The sequence below is a fragment of the Myiozetetes cayanensis genome, unplaced genomic scaffold (genome assembly GCF_022539395.1).
Source record: "Myiozetetes cayanensis isolate MyiCay16 unplaced genomic scaffold, myiCay2020 scf14, whole genome shotgun sequence".
NCBI classification, from domain to species: domain Eukaryota; kingdom Metazoa; phylum Chordata; class Aves; order Passeriformes; family Tyrannidae; genus Myiozetetes; species Myiozetetes cayanensis.
Window position 1 is genome coordinate 20,218,327 of NW_026087048.1, and position 22,593 is coordinate 20,240,919.

Here is a 22,593-nt window from a genome sequence, read left to right on the forward strand (position 1 = left end):
TGTACCCAGTAACACTGATGGCTCTTTGAGTCCATTTCGTCCAAGAACCAGTGCCTTAAAAGTTTCCTTCCATAGCAAATGAACACTAAGGGAGAAGCTCATGGCCTGGGGGCCACCTTGGCACTTGGGCTGGTGCTCAGGGCCACAGCAGCTGCTGCCCCTCCATGGCAATACCAGCCTAGTAATGGGGTTGGGCTCCAGTGAGAACTGGGCACAGCTCGGTGCTTTGGCAGTGACCTGCGGGCCTGATGGGTTGTGTCTGGTCACCTGCTGTCCTTGGAGTCCCAGAGTCCCTGGTGCAGCCCCTCACCTCTGATCTGGGGGTCTGGGGCATCAATACCCCGGCCACGTGTCTGACCTGCTCGACATCACTCAGAAGGCTCAGTGTCGCCACGGTGCATCATCTGAGGGGTGCTCCCACCAACTGGGGGCTGCCCCCTGCCCTGTCCCGCTGCCCCCCGATGTGGGGGAGTCTCTCGGTGGTCGCCAGGCTGTGGGGAGCGGGCGAGAGGTGCGGACACCTCAGCGGAGTCCCGCGGCGCTGAGTGCCCCCCGCCGCCCACCCCGGCCGTGCAGTGCCGCGCCCGCAGCCCCCCTCCGCCGCCCTCCGCGCCCGCGGAGCCCCGGACCCCTCCCGCGCGGGGCTCCCGGCGGAGGCGGCGGAGCCGCGCCGCCCGTGCCGCATTGGTTTGCGGCGGAGCCCGTCACCGCCGCCGCGCCGAGATTGGCCCCCGCAGCCAGCGCCGGGCGCCCCCCGGCCCTGCCTCCTCCCCGCCCGCCGAGCGCCGCGGCCCGGACACGGGCACCGGGCACCGGCACGGGCACCGCGCTCCGCTCCGCTCCGCCCCGCCCGCAGCGGGGGCAGGGCCGGGCCGAGCCGGGCGGGGGGCGCGCCCGCCGCACCTCCCGCACCGCCCCGCACCGCCCCGCACCGCCTCGCACCGCCCCGGCAGCGGGATGTGAGCGGAGGCTCCGCCGGCAGCGCCCGCCGCCCGCGCCCGCCGCGCCCCGGGAAGATGCTGAGCAGGTGGATGAGTGGCAGCAGCAGGAACCTGGACCGCGAGTACAACTGCACCGTGCGGCTGCTGGACGACAGCGAGTACACCTGCACCATCCAGGTCAGCCTCCGCGGCACCGGCACCGGCACCGCGCCCGCGCTGCCCCCGCAGCCGCCGCGCTGCCGCCCGGCCCGGCAGACAAAAGGAGCGGAGCGGCGGGGGCGGCCCGGTGCTGCCCCGCGCCGCCAACAAAGGCGGCCCCCCCGCTCCCGCCGCCCCCCGGCTCTCGGGAGGCGACCGGAGCCGCGGCTGCCGGCGGCGGGGAGCGCCGGGGCTGAGCCCCCCTGTCGGCGGAGCCCCCGGCGCGGGGGGTGCGGGGATGGCGCGGAGAGCTGCCCGCCTGCCCCCGGCGCGGTGCTGCCCGCAGCTCCCGGAGCCGGAGCGGGGCGGGGGCAGCCCGGCACGGTCGTCCCGGGGCCGGGGTATCCGCGGCCGTGCCCCGCGGAGCCGCTGGTGCGAACCCTCCGCTGCGGGCGCGGGGGCTGCGCGCAGCGCGGGGAGGACGTGGGTGCGAAGTGAAGTACGGGGGATGCTGCGGGGCGGGGATGGACAGGGCATGCTGCGGGGCAGGCACCGACCCTCCCGGGCCCGCCGCAGCCCGGTGCCCGCTGTGCCTCTCTCATGAGCGGCCGGCTCTGCCCTGATGTGCGCTCGGGTTTTGTAATCGCCCGGAGCGGCGGGGACGGGGCGCGCCGTGCCGGGAGGGACCGGGACCGGGAGCAGGACCGGGACGCGGGGTCGGGGCCGTCGCTCCCCTTTCGGTGTCCCCTCGCTGCCGGGGCTGGGGGGCATCGCTCAGCGCGAAGATGTCGTGGGATGTCGTATTGCTGAAAACTAGGGAAACGCGCTCCCCAGCTCCGCTGGAACTAGCCCGGTACCGGGACCGTGTGACCGGGGGTTGAGAGGGGCATCCCCGGTTCTGGCTGCTCCTGTGCTTCATCCGTACAGTCAGCATCATCCCTGCAAGGGAGCTCACGACACGCTGTGCGGAGCCGCACGCGCAGGGGTTGCTGCTGGAGGCGGCTGGCCTCAGCCCAGTCCGGGGGCGATGGAAAATTCGGGGCAGACTTTTGAGTAAAGGTGACTCAACACGTCAGTAGCAACAGCTCCCACCGTCCAGCTTTGGGGACCCCCAGTTCCTCCTGCCTTGTGATGCCAAGGAGGGGGGAGCATCCTTTCATTTAACGTGCTTTAGGTGATAGTGCCAAAGAATGGTTGCCGAGGGTGCTGCAGGCTATGGAAGGCACCGTCATTTGGGCTTAAAGAGTCTAAAATCGATAAATAAGATGGTTTGTGCAAATACCACTGAAGAATGGTGGAAATGCTGCCGGTCCCCCCTCACCTACCCCATCAGGGTTGTACAGTGTGACCCAGTAAACAGCTCTAACGGCAGCCCAGTTTGTTTTGCATAAGCCGAATTAATTCGTCTCTCAAAGGTTGTTTTTAATACAAATTAAATGGAAAACTAGTTTGGGAGAGAAAGTGTGGGCAGAACAGTTCAGAAAAATCTGGATTTTCTGCCCTTAAGAAAATTTGACAAGGTGTCGTCATTTTGCATGTCTTTTTTTTTTTAAAGACAAAATACTACTTGATCCCATATCCCAGCTGATATTTTATGTGTAGCATAGTAAACAGGGAATCCTGGTGTTTAGCTTGCATGACCTGAGGGATGCAGAATTTGCTCCTGTTACCCTCGCAAGCAAGGTTATCCCGCTTAAATATTTGTTCTCTCTTGCTTTCACACTGCCTTATAAGCCAAGTATTTATAGTCCATGCGAAATTAGGGAGAACATAGCAGGAATGTGTAATGTCTCACAAGTGAGGAAGCCATCACCGCGCAGGCTGCGAGCGCTGAATGAGTTTTGAAGGTCATTCCCTCACGAGCGCAGAGATTTCACGTCTTGCTGAGATCCACGGTGTCTCCTCACCCGGGCTGGTTCTGCGCCTCTCGGATCTAATTTATGCCTTTCTATTTTTACTGGAATCTGGGGGAGCTGGCCGAAGCACGAGCCGTGGCGTTCACACACAGTGCCGTGGATCCCGGCGCACGTCCGGGGAGCGGAGCTGCCGCCGGGAACTTTGCGCTGGGTGTTTTTGCTGCTGTGCCCGTGTGTTGGTGCCACTCACCCTGGCAGCAGGGGCACGTGGAGGGCTTCATACCCTCCCCGAAGCGTGACCCTTCTGACATGTCCTTTGGCTTCGTGGCTGGGCAGGAGGAAGCAGCACTCAGAGGCAGAGCTGATTTTAAGAGGGTTTATTTACATTTCGGATAATGGCACTGGTTAAACCTGTCACAACGTTAACCTCTGGCTGTGCTTGCTGAAGGTGTGTGAGTAGAGGTTTGATGCTGCTGGTTAATACCTGAGCATTCTGCTTCTAGGTAAAGCCTTTTTCATTTGATTAGCCAGGGTTTACTTAGCTAATATTCCCATGTTGAACCAGCAGTTCGTTGTCTGAGCTGGGATGAATCCTTCCTCTTTTCTTCCCTAATTTTCACTCCCTAACAGCCCATCCAAGCAGGTGGAGAAGGGCCTGTCCTTGGGTTCCCCCAGATGCTGTTTGGGGGACAGATCTGCTGCAGGCAGAACGAGTGAGGTGCTGTGGGTCAGGGCAGCTGGGTTGGCTGCTCCATGAATGGTTTTGTTGTTGGGGTTTTTTTGTGCATTCCAGTAGTTTACTGGTTTGGGGATGACACTGCTCCAGTATCTGTCTCCACTGGATCCTGGGGTCAGTGCAGGGCTGTGAGTGAGCAGGGCTCTGGGTCGCTTGCCAGGACTCGGGGGCTCGCAGCAGCTGCCTGAATGTGAAGATGTTGGCTTACTTGACTGGGAAAAGCTGGTATTTAACAGTATTACAGGCCGTGGAGGCACCTTTTAAGGCAGTCAAGGTGGTGGTTTGCAGTGTGGGGTCCATCAGGCGAGAGAAGCAGCAGTGCCCATTTCTGCTCCATCCCCTGGTGCTGTGCCGACTGCCGGGGACCCACTGGTGGGTGTCACTGCCCCGAGACGTGTCCCCAGGGAGCGGTGGGGCTGAAGAGAGGGGCAGCCATTCCTGAAGGGGTTTTGCTCATCTCCATGGTGAGGGGCTGGCCTAGCTGTATATTTAATTTATGTTTCACCCCTCATGCTCTGTGTCTCCAAGAGGAAGGCGGAGCAGTTTGCCGGAGAGGCTCCTCGCAGAGAAAACAAGCTCTGAAACACCGAGCAATGCCCTTTGCTGTGGTTTGCTGTGAGTGAGCTGCTTGTCTGAGGAAATGTTTTAAATTCTTCACTGTGGTGTCAGTGGTGGCATAAGAGGCTCGAAATAATTAATGATTTGCCATTGCTCGACGCATCAAGCATTTTCCTGAAAAGACAGTGGCGTTTTGTTTCAAACCCCAGTAGTGCTACGGGAACCTGGAGTTGTAAGAAAATAAATGTACGGTTTCTTAGATGCACAATGTAAGAACTTCCTTGTGTAAAATTGGGAAGAAATGAAAACATGCTCCTGGCTGCACTCTGGGACAAACCCCCCATTTCCCACATGGAGCACAAAGTTCTTTAGGAGCCCTGACAGGATCATTAATATCAGGCAGCAGCACAAAGGGGAACCTGGGGGTTTGCGGCACTGGCTCCGGTGAAGGTTATTTGTTCATTATCTTTTTATCTTCTGAGAGTTTCCAATTGCTTTTCCCGGGAAGTAGGTTAGGAGACCGCTGCTTCCGCAGGGGCGGCTCCGCTCTGCAGTCCCGAGCACAGGTGATGTGTGCTGTGAGCTCCCTGCTCCCCACAGCGCCAGGAACAGCTCCATGCTGAGCTGTGGTGTCTGCCTGTCCCAGAGCCTTCTCTCCTCTCCAGAGCCCGGCTGTGGGGACAGGGACTGGGGCCAAGCCTGTGGCCAGAAATGGGGTGTTGGGCTGGGCCTGGGGTCCCAGCGGGCATCGGGCGCTCTGACCATCCCCTGGTCTCGTGGGCTGGCACTGGGAGGGTCTGGCAGAGCCCCAGGGCAGCACCAGCACCCCGTGGCAGTGGGGAGAGCCCCTCCCGAGGCCCCTGGGCTGCAGCAGGCACAGGGTCACCCCCTCCCAGCCCGTGGGTCCCAGGGGTGCTGGAAGCGTTACCGCAGCTTTGCTGTTGACTGTTCAAAGTCGTGGTTTTATTTATAGCTTTGGAAATGTATTTGCAGCAGAAAGCCATCGTTCTGGCTCAGCTGTGTCTCCGTGAGCTGTGCTGGCAGGGCAGCTCCTTCGCTCCCAGCTCCAGCATTTCCACCACGTGGTTGGTGGGCTTGGACAAGGACTGCCTGAAATGCACAATAAGTTTGAGGGCAAAATAGCAGTCAAAGCAGAGCATTTCATCTCCTTTTCCTCTTAAATTTATGTCTAAGTATATAAGTTTAAATGCAAAGGATACAGAAGGCAGCTGAGGAAAACATCCACTAAACATCCACTGAAAGCTGGGGCCATAATCAGTCACATTTCAATGGGAGGCAAAACCCCAAGTTGTTTTGGAAACCTGTGGAAAATGCTTCTAGTGCTGCTCTTTCTTCACCAGCCAAAATGTCTGTTTTCTGTTCACTTTTCATACCTGTTTTACAGCATTACCTGCTGTGAACCCGCCAGCTATTCCCCCCTCAGGAGCCAATTTCCTGACAGAACTACTTTGCTTATCAGTTTCCTGTAGAAGATGTTGAAGACAAATATAGATACAAATATAGAGACAGATACAAACAGAGATATCTACACACTTGTGCACACACACAGAGTGATGCTGTAGACAGACGTGTACAGCAGCACCATGAAAGAAGGAATTTGCTCCTTCTGTCGTGTAAGAATTAGGTAATGCACAGCATGAGGCTTTTTTGGAGGTGTCTGGGGAATGCTGAAAGTGCCATGAGCAGCCCACTTATTTTTAATATTTGAGTCACTCTCTGGGAGCCCCGAGGGATCGTGGACATGGGGATGACGTCGGTGGCCACGTGCCGGCAATGCCAGGACTCACTCGATGCTTCAGTTTGCCCCATACAGGACCAGGGGCACCAAAAGCCCCTGGGATCCCTCTCTGACCTGGCACATGTGTTTTGTCACTGAAACCTCCCAGCTGGCTTCTCCTGGAAACCGTGTATGAAGTGAACAAGGACTGTGTGGGGAGCAAGACCCCCCCTGAGGTGCCATCAGTGGTGGTGGGCAGGGTCCTGCAGGAGGTGCCCTCAGGCTGTGGAAGCTCCTCCACAGCTCGGGCAGGAGCGGGGGTTCTCTCTGGGGTGTGTGACATCATAGAATCATGGAATGGTTTGGGTTGGAAGGGAACTTAAAGCACATCCAGTCCCACCCCCTGCCATGGGCAGGGACACCTTCCACCAGCCCAGGTTGCTCCAAACCCCGTCCGACCTGGCCTTGGACACTTCCAGGGATGGGGCAGCCACAGCTTCTCTGGGCAGCCTGTGCCAGTGTTTCACCACCTTATAGTAAAAAACTTTCTTACATCTAATCTAAACTGACCCTCCTTCAGTTTAAAACGTTTTCCTCTTGTCCTGCCACATCTCCCTGTGTGTGTCAAGGATTGCTGAGTGTGGGTTGGGACACTGGAATGGGCTCTGCCTGCAGAGCATTGGGTGAATTTGGGTGTTGGTGGAAAGAGGGGTCCCTGTAGGCTCGGGGGCAGCTCCTTGACAGGCCCATGGCCCTACGTGTTTAAGGGTGGCCTGTGCTTATTTTTGTCTCTGTGTGCTCTGCGAGGAGGGAATTTGGCAGTGGGAAAAAACAAACCCTGTGGTACCCTCAGCATCTCGACCTGCCGGGGGCTTGTAGGACCGTGCTGTTCCCCCGGTGAGCACGGTTTGGGATGGGAATCCTGAGCTGCCACACGGAGCACAGCTCGTGTGCTCCCGTGGAAACAGGAGCGGCAGCAGCAGCTCCGAGAGAACCCTCTGCAATCACCGCACTCCCCGTTCCGGAGGCAGAGGCAGTGGCACTGCTGTCACCTGTTGGGAAGGACATGTGTTACTGCAGAAGGCTGGGAATGAGCAGGGTTTGCCATGAGAGAAGTGCTGTGGTTATCTGGCCTGTCGAGAACAGGGGTCAGGGCTTGGACTGTGGCAGAGCTGCCTTTGCCATCGGCCACTTGTTTGTGGTCAGAAAACCCAATTATTGTTTGCTTACAGCAAGCTTTGGAGTTGCTCCTGCAAATAAGAAGGTTTTAGGTCAAATTCTTTTCTTTGAAAAGTTTCCAGGGTAAATTATCCCAGCGGTGTGGGAGCAATTTCCTATTGATTATCTGGAATTGCTGCGAGGCCGACATGTCCACAGCGAGCGTCTGCACAGACTGTGGCTCTCACGTGGGACAGAGGGGATGGGAGCAGGTTCTGATGGGTGCAGTGACACTGTGGTTAATGTGTGTGATCATGGGCTGGAGTTTGGCATGCCAGGGCTAGGCAGGTGATTGGAAAGGATCATTAAATCCTAGAATCGTGGAATGGTTTGGGATGGAAGGGATCCTTCTCGTTCCACCCCCTGCCATGGGCAGAGATACCTTCTACCTGACCAGGTTGCTCAAAGGATGGGGCTAAATCCCCTCCTCTGGCAGGGTTTGCATTTGCTTATTTTTGGTTGTTCCTACCAACCTATCAGAAGGTTCAGAACTCAGGAAACGATATCCTCATTTGTGGATTCTCCCCTTGTATTCCCATTAGTTAAAGGCACTGTGTCACTTGATGACTTTCTAAAATCGACTCAGTTTTTTGCAGCACCTTCACCACGCCAAGAGATGCTTTCCTTGTGCCCCAGCCAGTGCCAGCAGAGCTCTGCCAGCTGCTGTCTGAGCCCAGGAGAAAGGCAAACCCTCCTTCCTCGGTCCCCACAGGAAGGAATCCACACTTGAAACATTTTTGGAGCTGCCACATAAGCACAACCCCACCTTAACCAGGACAGGTTCCGTGCCTGGGGGCGGGAGCAGCTCGGAGGATGGAGCAGCTCGGAGGATGGAGCAGCTCGGAGGATGGAGCAGCAGGAGCCCAGTGGCTGCCAGAGCTTTTTTGCTTGGTGAGGAAGAGGAGCGTGAAGGGCAGCAGGGCAGGGCACGCGAGCTGGCTCCGTGTGGGAACATGTTCAGTGGGACTCACAGACATGAAAGCTTTTTGTTGTTGTGCTGGGATGAGTGGTTGGAATGGCAGAGAGAAAGTCCCCGGTGCTGTGTGTCACTGCCAGCTCACTGAGCTGCGCTGCTGTCAGTGTATGAAACACTGATGCTTCTAGAAAATAAAAATAAAAACCTGAAAGTGAAGTGAAATGCCATGAAATGTGTCACCCCAGCAGCGTGTTTGCCTGTGTGGTTTGTGTCAGGGTGCCAGAGAGTGCTGGGGCAGAGGTACAGTGGGCGGCACTGGCAGGAGACGCACCAGGCCTTTGGAGATCAGCTCCTTCCTCTCCAGAAAAGAAAGCCTTTGGAAGTTGTTTCCTTCCAGAGGGCAGGGTTAGATGGGATACTGGGAAGAAATCCTTGGCTATTGGGGTGGTGAGGCCACAGGTTGTCCAGAGGATCTGTGGCTGCCCCATCCCTGGAAGTGTTCCAGGCCAGGTTGGACGGGGCTTGGAGCAACCTGGGATAATTGTCCCTGCCCATGGCAGGGGGTGGGATGGGATGAGCTTTAAGATCCCTTCCAACCCAAACCATTCTGAGGTTCGAGTAATTCTATCTGCAAAAAACTCCTGCTCCTGCGAGTCTGAGGCTCCTCCGGGAAGGGCCAGGGCAGGGGGCAGGAATGTCAATGTGCTTCAGGTGCTGGCAGAGAAAAGCTCTTTATTTTCCTAAGCAAAACCAGGATTTCTCTAACTGCAAAGAGTGATCCAGTGGGATCCCAGGGAGCAGCTGGGTGCTTTGTTCCTCCTGCATCATTGTTCTAAAGCTGCAGGCCCTGCTCTGCCCTTAATTACACTTTGGCAATTACTGTCCGAGCACATCACCTTCACCAGGGCCGTTGTCTTCGGCCACAGGACTGACTTGGCAGCTGAAATTTCGTAAGGAATTCAGTTAATTCTGCACACACAGAATGCAAGATGCTGTCGTGTTTCCTCTGGCTTGTTATGTGTGAGGGCCAGGGGGGCAAAATCCAGGAAAATCTGATTTTCCTCAGCAAAGTCAGCGGCTGTCGCTGCAGATCCCCATCAGAGCTGCGCTACCCTCCACGACGGGGCCGCTTTTATGTAACCACTGGGCAGGGCAGAGCTGTGCTTTGAGCCACAGGAGCAACTGTGCTTCCACTAGCAGATGATCCCAGTTCTCCTTATGGAAACCAGGGGGTGTTCATTTTCCCAAATTGTCCAGTCTCTGGTCCTGGCCAGGAAGAGTCAAAGCAAGTGGAAGCTGCTCCTCTGTGGACGAGAGAGCAGACTGAAAACCTGCCTGGTTCTGTCGGATGTGCTTTGTGCTGGGGCAATGGAAAGGTTGGGAAATCCCTCCTGGAGAGGCACGGGCATGGGGCTGGGAGCCATGGGCTGGCTCTGGTTTTGTCACAACAATCTGAAGACACTTTCTGTGGCTGTTTGAGCCGGGAGCCTCCGGACGGGTGCGGTCCCTCCGGAGCTGAGGGAACGCTGAGTCCCATTTTCCTTCCCTGAGCCAGTTCTCTGCACTGAGCAGCTCACTGGAAATTCAGGGTTTACCTGTATTTTAGTCTTTCCTATCTGGCAGTGAAGAACACCAGCCCTGGACTCCTGAGCAGGGAGAAAGCCTGTGGATGGCTTAGGATGCTGCAGGAGGGGGGCCAGTCCCTGCCAGGTACCTGCATCTCACCAGACAGGCGGGATGCTTTTAAAAATGATGATTAACAGCAGCTCCCATGGCCAGTGAGGCCTCAGCTCATTAATATGGGACGTCAGGATGTGATCAGTGCTGCAGCAGGAAATAGAATATTTTGGCTGTGTAGTGTCTGTTACTGGAGACTTTAATTATAGTGGCATATCTGTCATGTTGATGAGGGGCTTGTATTTTTCAGAGGGTTTGTAGTGGCTTTTTCAGATTGTGTTGGCTTTTACTCTGGCACACAGGATGGGATCCCAAGGGAAATGGCCATCCAGCTGCCATCCAGCTGGGTTTTCTTCTTTAATAAAAAAAGGCAAAAATGGAGTCAGCCATTCTGGAGCTGGAGAGAGGCTTTAGGAATATATAGATCAGGCAGTTTGTAGGAATTGCAACAACCCCTCATACATTTAGCTCATGGAATGGACAGTATATTGGGACCAAGGAAAAAAGCTGGAATTCAATAGAGTTATGTTTGAAAACCAGATAATAAACGTGCTGAGCAGGTACTTTTCATGAATCGATTTAGTTCTCATTAGGCTTGCACTGTATAGTTTGCTGACTAATATTTCTGGCTTGCAAGTAAGAACGGCTTTCCAAAGGAAATATGGAATGAGAACAGGGTGTTTTTGGGACCTGAAAACCTGGAGCTCCTGGGGACACTGGAAAAGGAGAGATGTGAGGGCAACAGAAACACAGGAGGAGAGGGGAGGGCTGGGGCTGGAGGGACAGTGGGACAGGGCAATAGAGGTATGATGGATATTGGAAGTGTCCCTCACTGTGCCAGTCCATCCTCCATCTGTACAGGGATTCTGTGACCCCAGTGCCACAGAGGTTGCATCTGAATCAAGCCTCAACTCATCCAAGATAACTCTCTTGGACTGAGGTTCCACCAAAATTTCGGCCTTCCTGGGCTCTTCCTCAATATTAAGGTTCTTTTCCTCATCCTGAGTGGACTTGTCCCCCTTCTGACCCTTGTAAGTGCTGTCCTTCCTTTCTCCCTCACAGCACTTATTCCCTGAGTGTTCACAGGTTGGCATCATTCCCATTTGCAGGCTGATGTGAACCCCCAAACCTGCAGGGAATGATTTCCCAGCCTGTCACCGTTTTTTGGGAGCGACTCCTTGAGCCCACTGATGTGGCTGTAACTGCCTGGGACTTCTGCTCGGTGACAGATTTCTTCATCTGAGTTTTGGGATGAAGCCAGGGGTCCTTGGGGCCGTTCCTGGGGGTCAGGGGAGCTGGCAGCTGCCTCTGCCCTGCTGTGCCTGCAGGCAGGGGTGGGAGCTTGCACATGCCCTGCCTCGCTGGGTACCCTGTCCCTCAGCCTGACACCTGGGGTTTGTTCTAGGCACGAGGAAGGTGCTAATACCAAATGAATCCAACGTAGTGAGCCATAAACAATGCTGCCAGGGATTCCTCCCTGCCCTGTTAGTGCTTCCCACTGCCAGCAGTAACACATGGGCCCCTGGGCAGAGTCCCCTGGAATGAAATAAATCCACAAGGAACGGGCTGGGAGGAGAGCGATGGGGCTGAGGCTCTCCCCAGCACCAGGGAGTGGAGAGCGGCCCTGCTTCCAGAGGGCTTTGTAATTAGCACGTGGAATTTCGTTCCAGGATGTCACTGAGTGTAATGGGGAGCGATGGCTGAGGCGGTTTGGGCTGATTGGAAGGTCTGTGGGCGGTGTGTAATTCCCAGCTCTGCCGGGCTCTTCCCCACACACGTGTTTTTGGGGCACGGGTAATCTCTGTGTCTGTGAGCTGATGCTGCTGGGCCGTGTCACATCCTGCCCGTGTCCTGGGGGGAAAGCCACCCGGAATGGCTCCAGCATTGCCTCCTGCTCAGGATGGGGGCCCCATAAATCCTCCTGGCAGGAGTGCCTGCCTGCTGACCCCCGCACACACTGCCTGGCTGGCTCAGCTTGCTGTGTTCCATGGATTTCTGTGGAGAGAGACGAAAAGTCAATGTTGGGTGCAGCTGGAAGGGCTGGGATTGCCATGGGAACAGAGGAACGGGGCTGAGGGCAGGCAGGGGACACTGCCACCACCCAGGAGATGCCCTTGTGCCCACTGCCCTGCTGCTGCATCAGAGACATCAGATGGAGCTTCACATCCAGCCCCTGGAAGTAATAACAAGGAGACATAACCTACTGGTGTCAGTCCAGGTCCAGCTTTGTCCCAGCCATGGGGCTCTGGGGACTCCTCCGTGGGCTCCCCAGGTCAGTGCCACTGAGGCAGTTCAGAGCTGAGTGTTTATTTATTCCAAAAGTGCCACGGGGTTTATTTATTTATTTATTTATGTACTGCCACGTTTGTTTTTGCCTCTTTCATTTGTTATTGTAACACAAGCTGGATCCTTCCCCACGTGTCTAAAGGAGCCTGGAGCTCCTCTGCAATGGAGACAGGCTGGGAGAGACCTTAGAGCCCCTTCCAGTGCCTAAAGGGGCTCCAAGAGAGCTTAAAGAGAGACTTTGGACAAGAGTCTGGAGTGACAGGACAAGGGAAATGGCTTCCCACTGCCAGAGGGCAGGGTTAGATGGGATAGTGGGAAGGAAGGATGGGCAGGCCCTGGCACAGGTTGCCCAGAGAAGCTGTGGCTGCCCCTGGATCCCTGGAAGTGTCCAAGGCCAGGCTGGACGGGGCTTGGAGCAACCTGGGCTGGTGGGAGGTGTCCCTGCCCATGGCAGGGGGTGGGAATGAGAAGAGCTTTAAGGTCCCTCCCAACCCAAACCATTCCATGATTTCATGATCTGTAGCGGCTTCCTGGGCAGGCTGGTGCTGGTCCAGACTGTGCTGGTAGTGTTGGTGTGTCGGTGTTGCTGAGGGAGCATTCCCATTCCTGCTGTTTTCTCAGTGTCCAGGAAGGAAATACAGGGCTGTGTGGCTGCTGCACTCTTCCAAGTGAGCAACCTGGCATGGAACAGCCCTTGCACAGGGCACGGGGAGGGCGAGTGCCTTGGAACCTTTCCTATTGGTGAGCTTGGGAACAAACATCCTCTGATAAACTGCAGAAGCCAGAAGAGACTCTTCTGAATGCACTCGATTCTTCTGTAAGTGCTGCAATTATCCTGGTCTTTGTTTGGAGTGTCAGTGAGCCACGGGATACGCTGCTCTGCCCTTTGGCATCCTCGGCTGAGGGAAGGGCTGAGGGGCAGTGGAGCTTGGTACAACGTTAGAACAGATTCACTCAAGCCCTTCAAATATTTATGGCCTTGCAATCCATACACATTTTAAGTGTATTTGACATCCTCCTGCACTGCTCTTGCTCATGGAGAGACTCTGGAGAGCATCTGCCCGGCTGTGGGGGTGGCTGCAGGTGGCCGTGGGTCCTGGGGGTGTTTGTGGCTGAGATTTAGGAGGGATCCATAAATTCTGTTCCTAGAGAGCTCCTCGGTGTGAGGAGGGGCTTTGCACAGCACTCAGAGGTGGCCGATGGCTTGTGCAGCCAGTGGGTTGGGATGCAGAATGTTGGGATGTGGGACACCTGTGGGTGCTGGCTGGGCAAGGAGGGTTTTGGCTGTGGGAACCATCTGCTTGTTGCCCACCCAGCCACCGCTGCACTCCCCCAGCTCACCATCACTGGGGAGGTGGCACAGCCCGAGGAGGTTTCCCCCAGGGACTCAAAGTCACCCGGGTTCACTGCATTCCCGAAGCGCCTTCCCCTGCCCAGGGGTGCCAGAGGACCTGCCCCTGTGCTGGCACTGCGGGGCCTGCTGGGCTGGCACAGCCCAGCACTCAGGCTGGGGGGTACTGAAATCCAATTAAATGGGGATGGATCGTCTCTTTGGCTGGGTGATTTGTCAGCACAGCTGCATAGCAGCACTCCTCCCTCCCTCCTCCAGGATATTCAGTAGGATCTCATTGGACACTGGGGAAAATCCCAGAGCCCTGAGCAGCATCTTTGGGATACTGGGTGTTTTGAGCATCCAGCCAAGCATCTCCCTTTTCCTGGTCAATGGCTGTTCCCGGGGTCCCGCTCCATCCTCAGCCCCCTGGACGTGGGGCTCTTTGTGTTGTGGTGGCTGCCAGGAAGGCAGGACTGGACCATTTCCCTTCCCAGGTCCTGAGGACAACCAGGATCTCTGCAAATATCCCTGTGGGAGACAGGATTGCTGTGATGGGATAGGTGACCTCAGCCCTGGAAGGGATATGTGACACTGAGCCAGGGTGGCCTTGGGACCATGGCGGGGTCACTGTGGCCTCTCTATGCATGAAGACAAGACAGAGGAGCCAGAGGCAGAGCTGTAGATCCCCAAGAGCCCCAGTCCAGGCAGTTCCACCAGCTGGAACGGGGGCAGGATGCACGAGAGGACCACTGGCAGTGGTGGCCCTGGCAGCAGCCCCAGCTGCTCGGAAGGGACAGGAACTTCCTTTCTAGCCAAAAAAAAGAGTCAGTTTTAACAAGCCCGTTGCCTTCTTGCTGGAGGGATAATTCTTGTCAATCTGCCACTTTTCACTGTGATGTGCTAAAAATAGAGCACGATTTCCAGGCAGCAGTCACACATCCTGTGGTCGTAATGAGCTCTTAAGGTAATTACCTTTGGTGGGAAAGAGCTGCAGACAGGGTGTGTTCAGCTCACAGCGGGAAGGTTGGCAAGAAATGGGTCTGTGCTCCCGTTAAAGGGCAGCATCCCACAGCAGGGAAGTGAGGGGGCCACAGGAGAGCTGGAGAGGGGATTGGGACCAGGGCCTGGAGGGACAGGACATAGGGAATGGCTTCCCACTGCCAGAGGGCAGGGTTAGATGGGACAGTGGGAAGGAAGGGTGGGCAGGCCCTGGCACAGGTTGCCCAGAGAAGCTGTGGCTGCCCCTGGATCCCTGCAAGTGTCCAAGACCAGGTTGGACGGGGCTTGGAGCACCCTGGGCTGGTGGGAGGTGTCCCTGCCCATGGCAGGGGGTGGAATGAGATGAGCTTTGGAGTCCCTTCAGTGCAAACCATTCTGGGTTTCTATGACAGGCAAATGTCATCCTGGGAGGTGGCAGCCATCAGCAGTCCACACAGACACCTCCTTTCTTCCCATGTATGAAATAGTCATTGAATCACAGAATCCTTGTCCTGTCCAACCTGGGCTTCGACACTTCCAGGGATGGGGCAGCCACAGCTTCTGTGCCAGGACCTCCCCACGCTCACAGGGAACAATTTGTAATAACAGAATATTTTAAACTATTTTGTTTCTTCAGAGACATATTTTAAAGTGCTGCTCCGTAGCTGGGGGTTATCTTAACAGGAATTATGGTCTAGACTGAGAAAGTGCACTGTGCCACCTCCTGTCAAGCTTTGCCCTCCCAGAGGCTGTCCTGAAAGCCACCACTGCCCTGGGCATCCTCTCTCCCTGCCAGCTCCTGGTGCCGAGGGGCTGCCAGGGTGGGCAGGTAGGGATTGGACTCACCTTTTCCCCACTTAGGCTTTGCTCTGCCCAGGTCAATAAATAATCTCTTGGAGCACTGCGTTGCCTTCCAGCTCTGTAAATCAATTTACCGTGTTGCAGAGTATCCAGTGCTTGCATGAAATAGGTAAATTACATCTCCTGCTGTTCCATCTTCGTAACGAATTCGATACCATCTTAAGAATATAAACCATCGAGCGCGTGTTTGCCTGGCTCGATTTGCCGTTGTGTGGCAGAGGGGCTGATCTCTCCCTGCAATGCCTTTCCCGAGCCTGTGTAATCCTGGGGCTTTCCTTTATCACAGTCCCTGATGTGCTTGCACAGTTACAGCCAGATTTATGTACCTGCAGCTCCCTCCCCACACCGTGGGATGTGGCCTCCCCAGCCTGGGGTTCTGCAGCCTCGGGTGTGCACAGTGTGACAAGGGGAGCAGCTTGTACAACCATAACTCCTGATTCCTGGAGGCAGCATTCCCTCAGCATTCCCTCAGCATTCCCTCAGCATTCCCTCAGCATTCCCTCAGCCTCCCAGCCCTGTGGGAGCTGTGGGTTCAGGATTTCTATCACTCATCACAGAATCCTAACAGGAGGGGGATCTCACCTGTCCCACGTGGCACCTCGAGCACTGCTCATCTTCGGGCTCGTGCCAGTGGTGGGATCGCCCATCCCGGGATGTCGACCTCGGGGAGGATTTTGCAGAACCTTCCTTAAAATAGAATTCCATATCAGGGATTGGGGTGAGCAGCCCCGCTGCAGTCGCTGTTCCCAGGGAAGGGGCTGTCAGGGAGGATGGAGTCAGGTGGGAGGGTGGGGCATGGCTTGTCTGATGCAGGTGGTTGTGGCTCTGAGGACAGGGCCAGGATTATGAGATCCCTGCAGAGGGGCAGGACCCCAACCCTGCCCACCCGGCCACTGCAGGGGCTCTGGTGTGGTCAGCAGAGTCACAGGAGCTGTGGATGGACAGACAGACACACTGAGGAGCAGAGCCACGGGGGTGGGAGCTGTGGATGGACAGACAGACACACTGAGGAGCAGAGCCACGGGGGTGGGAGCTGTGGATGGACAGACAGACACTGAGGAGCAGAGCTGTGGTGACAGGCAGGGTTTGATGTGATCCTGTGGCTGGGAGCCCGGGACAGAGTGGGATGCCTTTGTCCATCTCCATCTGGGTGTCCCCCAGCCTGGCCCCCAGCTTGGGGGGCTCTGCTGCCCTGGGGCTGGCGGGGCAGAACCCAGACCCGCAGTGGGAGCTCGAGGTGCTGTCCTGACGCTGCTGCAGCCACCGAGAGGGGTGTAAATCTCTGCTGTGAGCAAAACGGTGCCTTCCTGCAATTCAAGCCTCTCCTGTGCAATATAAACATCATCACTGTAATAAAAGCAGAGGGGTCTGGTGCTGGCAGATAACAACTGCAGCAGGGGACCAGCATGAGCAGAGCTGTAAGTGAGGGATGCTCGTGGTCCTCGCTGTTCAGGGGATGTGGCAGTGGCTGTGCATGTTTTGAGTGTGGGGTCACAGGCCAGGACATCAAATTTTTATCTTTTAATTGGTTGATGATGTATTCCATCAGCTTGGCTGGTGTGGGATTTCCCTGTAATTAATACTAATGAACATGTCTGTTGGAGAGGGCACTGGAAAGCTTTTCAGACAGTGCTGTTTTCTCCCTCAATTACCATATTGGTTTAGACCAGATCCCAAAAACACAATCTGCCCGTAGCTGAGGTGTGGAAGGGCTCTGGGCCAGGGGTGCTGGTGATACCACAGGGCCCAGGGTACAGCAACTTGCTGACAGAGAAAGGTGCTGCCTGGACTGCCAGGAGAGATCCCAATTCCAGCTGCCAGGCAGAGCTTTCTTTTCCCTCTCCATTCCCTCTGCATATTCCAGACACGCGATCCACGCTGACCCTGCAGCCACCTTAATTTGTGAGTGGCTCAGAATGACAGGACTGCACTCCTCTGCCATTTACCCATCTATTTGTGTGGCGTAGGGACCAACGGAGCGAGGAACGCCCGAGCTGGCGGCGCTGCGGGGCCACAGCACGGCTGTGCCTGGGGACAGCTCTGCATTCCAGCCCTTTGCAGCCACCCGGGGGTGGCTGGAGGGAGGGAGGGGTGGATGGAGGGATGGAGGAAGGATGGATGGAGGGAGGGATGGCCCCAGTCCTGCCAGGGACCTCTGGTGCCCAGTGCTGTTGGTACCATGGGGACAGGGGCCTGTTGTGATAGGACGAGGGCTGGTGGGTTTAAACTAAAAGGGTGTCAAATGTAGATTGGATATAAGGAAGAAGTTTTTAGTATGAGGGTGGGGAGGCCCTGGCACAGGTTGCCCAGAGAAGCTGTGACTGCCCCATCCCTGGAAGTGTTCAAGGCCAGGTTGGACAGAGCTTGGTGCCCGTCTGCCTCCCCCTCTGGAGCAGCATCACCAGGAGGGATCATCACTGCAGGGGTAGAAACTGCCCAGATTTAGATACAAAAATCTAAAAAAATCTCTGGTGAGGCCCCACCTGCAGAGCTGCCTCCAGCTCCAGGGGCCCCAACATCAGAAGGATGTGGAGCTGCTGGAGAGAGTCCAGAGGAAGCCACAGAGATGTTCCAAGGGCTGGAGCCCCTCTGCTCTGGAGCCAGGCTGGGAGAGCTGGGGGGGTTCCCCTGGAGAAGAGAAGGCTCCAGGGGGACTTGAGAGCCCCTTCCAGTGCCTAAAGGTGGATTTTGGGCTATTTAAGCCCAAATCCTGCAGAGTTGCCTTGGGTGGGAAGAGCATCCGTGCTGCAGTGCATCTCCTTCAGAGGATCACACAGAGCAGCCCATGGTTGCAGTTTTTTCCTGCTTTGTCAGCAATAACATCTCCTTGTGAAGAACTACAGCTCCAGGGAATTTTCTAATATTGGAGTTTTAAAAAAACCCAACACAATCCAGGTCTGCGTGGTGTGGCCAGGGCTGCTGGAGCTGGGGTGGCTGTCCATGGGTTCAGGTCCAGGGCCAAAGGAGGAAAGGTGCCATCCACAGCACCATCAGCAGGTGGATCAGACTACACATGGGATGAGCTCCTCCTTGGCAGTGGCAGGCTCAGAAAGGAATTGACACCAAGGGCTCCTAAAGGGATGGACACCGAGGGCTCAGAAAGGATGGACACTGAGGAGGAGTCAGGAGCTGGTGGGACCAAAGGCTGTTTTCCAAGCACTGCCACAGGACTGGGATGGCCCATGGTGTTCAAGCAGATCCATCAGCTGTCCCTGAGGTCAGGGATGAGGAACCTTCATACCTTTATTTCCCTGTCCCTTCTGTGCGCACCTGTAAATCACACTGGTCTGAGCCCCTTCACAGTTCTTGCAGCACAATTAATAAGTCAGAAATAGAAAATGTAATCAGAATGCTTATTTTGGGTTAAATTAATCATAGAGTTATGGAATGGTTTGTGTTGGGAGGGACCTTAAAGCTCATCTCATTCCACCTCCTGCCATGGGCAGGGACACCTTCCACTAGCCCAGACTGCTCCAAGCCTTGTCCAGCCTGGTGCTGAACGTTCCAGAGATGGGGCAGCCACAAATGAGTACAACAAATGAGTGCAATTAGCATTCGTCTCTCTAAGGCCGTGAGGTCCCGCAGGTGTATTTCCATTTCTCCTCCCGCAGGTCTCCCGAATCATCCCTTTCCTTTAGCAGGGACACGCTAATCCCACGTGAAGCTCGCTCTGATGTGAGTAAGTGGAACAGACAGGCAGAACCTTTTCTCCATTAAAGTCGAGGCGCAGAGTCTTGTGCACACAGCGAGTGTTATCACAGACATGATATCCCGGCGTTAGCGCTCTCGGGACACGCGGCTGCTCGGGAGCAGCGCGGCTCAGGCGCTGCCTGCGAGTGGTGAGGATGATCTGGAGAGGGAAAGGGAGAGCTTGCCTCCCTCTGCTTTGGAAAAAACCTCAGCCTTTTGTCCTGTTGGGGTTTCTGCTCTGACCTGAGCAATCTGGTGTAATGCAGCTCATTTGGGTGGGATTTTTAAGGGTTGAGCTGTGGCAGTGCTGCTACATCTGGGGAAGTCCCAGACAGGGCCTGGAGCACCCTGGTCTAGTGGAAGGTGTCCCTGCCCATGGGGGTGTGTCAGGGTGGGGGGTGGTCAGGCAGAAGGCCCCCCTGTGCAGCGTTCCCAGCACTGCTGAGTCCTGGGGGAAAGTGCATGGAAATAGGAGCAGCGTTCCTTCCCGGCTCGATGCCCACCTGGAGCGCTATTCCTGTGAATCTGTGTAGTTAGCTTTGCTCTGCTCTCCTTCCAGTGGATAAACACAGGTGGAATAAAACAACATTTCCTTTGGAATTCCCAGTGAAGACAAACCCAGCACAGTGCAAGCAGAGGAATTCTGCCCTGGCTGTTAGGGCTTCCAGCTCAGCATCCCTCCAGCTTCCAGCTCGGAGTCCTCAGCCCCTTCACTGTGCTGAGCAGTGGATCTGGGGTCACTGCCCAGGACACACCAGCTTTCCCAGCAAACATTTAGATGCAGTTTTCTGGGATAAAGCCTGATGGATGCCCCCAGTAGCAGCAAACCCAAACAAGCTCTCCCAGCTCTGGTGTCTCCTGAAACTGCCCAAGGTCCTGGCAGGGCTGGGGTGGCTGCAGGTCCCGCTAATGCCTGTTCCTGTGGGCTTGCTGGAATCTTCAAGGTTGAAGAGCTCTGGGCAAAGCATTTGCAGGAGCTCCTGGAGGGTAAAAGGCTGTCAGCCTGGATAAATATTAGAACGGCAAAGAGGGGAAGGAGGAACGAGAGTGAGCAGGGAGACCAAGGGAGATGAGGAGGTTGCTGCAATTCGTGGGCCCTTGGGACGGTGCCTGAGAGCCTGAGAGCCGTGTTCACATCCAGCTCAGCTCAAACAGCCTCTCTGGGCATCCAAGGGGGAAGGTTGGAGTGACTCACGGTCCAGTGGGTTGGGGTGGTCCTGGCTCCCACTGCCCATTGCTGTGGGGTCACTTGTACCCCCACTGCCAGTGGGGAGACACTGGGGTTGCTCTGGGAGGCTCTGGCAGAGCGGTTTTCCCAGGATGTGCCCAGCAGCTGAGGGATTTGGGGCAGGATCCCCCTCCCCCAGTGCAGCACAGCAGTGCTCCAGTGATCTGTGCCACAGCAGGCAGCTGTGACCTGCACCCCCTGGGAGCTGTGGCTCCACACTCCTGGCATGGACATGGGTGTTCCCTGGCATGGACACAGTGGTCTCCTGGCATGGCATGGAACCCCCCTGCTTTGGGATCTCGCTGCCACAGACCCAGCTCTCACCTGGGGTCCAGCAGACGCCTCGGAGCAGGGAATGCTCCCTTTCTGGTTTCCTTCTGGGGGACAGTGTAAAATGAGGAGTTAACACAGCAGTAAGCTTTGGAACTCTCCATCACCAGCAGCAGCTCGAATCATTAAGCCTGAAATAATTTTAATTGGATCCAGGATTCACAAGAGATTTTTTTGTGCCATGGTGGAGCTGGACTAGTTTCTCTGCTGTCACACCAGTCATTGGGGCAGGGAACAGAGGAGACTCCCTGCCTGGCATGACCTCCGAGTCATGAGGTGCTGGGTGTGTCTCAGCACCAAGCTGGGTTTAAAGACAGAGATAAATATTTTGTTTCTGATTTAAGTTCTTGGAAGAAATTCCCCAGTTTGTTGTGGTGACAGGCTCCTGACATCTGCTCCCAGAGGCCAAAGGTGGGGGTCAGAGGTGGGGTGAGCCCCTAGCTCTGTGGTGGTGGTTTGGGGATAAAAATTCAGTTAATTATTCCATGTGTCCCAATTAAAAATGAGGCATTTGTCTGTGCAAACAGATGGCAGATCCATGACCCTCACCCACATGGGCTTTCCAGTGTCTTTAGAGCGCGTGGACTCCTTCAAATGAGCCAGGAATTAATCAAACTGAGGTGATTCAGTGCAGTGACTACACAGAGAGGTGGGGTGAAACATAAACATTAAAAATTCAATTTAAATGGACAGGCCTGAAGGCATTTGCAGCCCGGTGTGTCACAGCTCTCACTCCTGTGTCCCCTGGCTGAGGAGAGCCAGGAGGATGCTGCAGCTGTTAGTGGGGTTACAGGAGGATGGGGGATTCCTCTGGCCATGGCCTGATGGGGCTGGGGATGATTTCTACCGGCACAGGAGTAACCAGGGGCTGTTTTAAAATGTAGACAAAAAGTCCCAGAGGGCATCAGAGATTTAACTGTGTTTGACAAGGACTTGGGTGTACAAATAGCACTTGGTATTTGCACAGTGGTCCTACTCCTTGTTATAATTGGATGGTGTTTATAGAATCCTAATATCACAGAATCCTGGAATGGTCTGGGTTGGAAGGGACCTTAAAGCTCATCTCATTCCCACTCCCTGCCATGGGCAGGGACACCTTCCACTAGCCCAGGTTGCTCCAAGCCACTTCCAGCCTAGCCTGGAACACTTCCAGGATGGGGCAGCCACAGCTTCTCTGGGCAGCCTGTGCCAGGGCCTGCCCACCCTCCCAGGGAACGATCCATACTGGGATATAGGGAGAGGCATGGCCAAAGCCCTGGGCAGGTTAAAGCCCAAGATGCTCAGGCCCCTGGGAGATTTTGGAGCTGTGCAGAGTGGGAGCAATGAGCGATCGCAGGAGGGGGATGAGGTGGGGAGACTGTGGGGATCCATGCCTGGAGGGAGCTCAGGAGGAGCAGGAGGGCAGGGCTGGCAGGGAGAGTGGTCTGGAGCTGCTGGCAGAGTGGCCAGGAGCACAGCGTGGGGTGCCAGCCCCAGCCCTGCCCTTGGCCTCGGGCCCTGCCTGCGGGCGGCTGGCGAGAGGCCTTCGAGGAATCGCCGCCACACCGGGGCCGTGCCCGGCTGCCCGTGCTGCAGCCACGGCCAGGGCTGCCCATCGCAGAGGGGCAACGGGAGGTGGGGGACGGGGGGCAAATGCACGAGGGGAATCTGGTGCCATTCGTCACCGTGGCCCCTGTGCCCACACGCATGCGCCCCTCAGCAGGATCAGGCACCAGGCAGCTCGTGCCAGGGCGGCGGTGCTGGCACAGAGAGGTCTGAGCCGGTGTGCCCTGGGCCCCAGGAAGGCTCGGAGGGCTCTGGCTGTGGAGCTCCATCCTGCAGCCTGCTTAGGCACTCGGGAACCTCGGCTCCCCTGGCACTGAGACCAAGGACGGGTTGTGCAGCTGGAGAGCCGCTGCTGACGTCGCTGTTCTCCTCCCTGACAGACGCCGGCGATGCCGTCGGGTCACCCACCCTTTCAATGTTTAACGAGATGCTTCAATATTTAATCACACGTCGCTGGGGGTGTGTGCTCCGCTGGCACGGTGGCACAGGGATGCAGAGCTGCTTCTGCCCCGGCAGAAGAGGCTGGGGGCAGGGGGGTGTCCCTGGGAGGGCACATCTCCCTGC

The 22,593-nt window shown here is 56.2% G+C and overlaps 1 protein-coding gene across 1 annotated transcript in view; it reads left to right on the top strand.

Moving 5' to 3' along the window:
• The first annotated feature begins 987 nt into the window (after positions 1–987).
• The window catches only part of FRMD5 (FERM domain containing 5), a 72,258-nt gene continuing 50,652 nt past the window's right edge, over positions 988–22,593 (top strand). Inside the window, exon 1 of the mRNA XM_050309571.1 lies at positions 988–1,118. Coding sequence (XP_050165528.1) covers positions 1,017–1,118 — 102 coding nt within the window. The 5' untranslated portion in view covers positions 988–1,016. The remainder of the gene's footprint in view (positions 1,119–22,593) is intronic.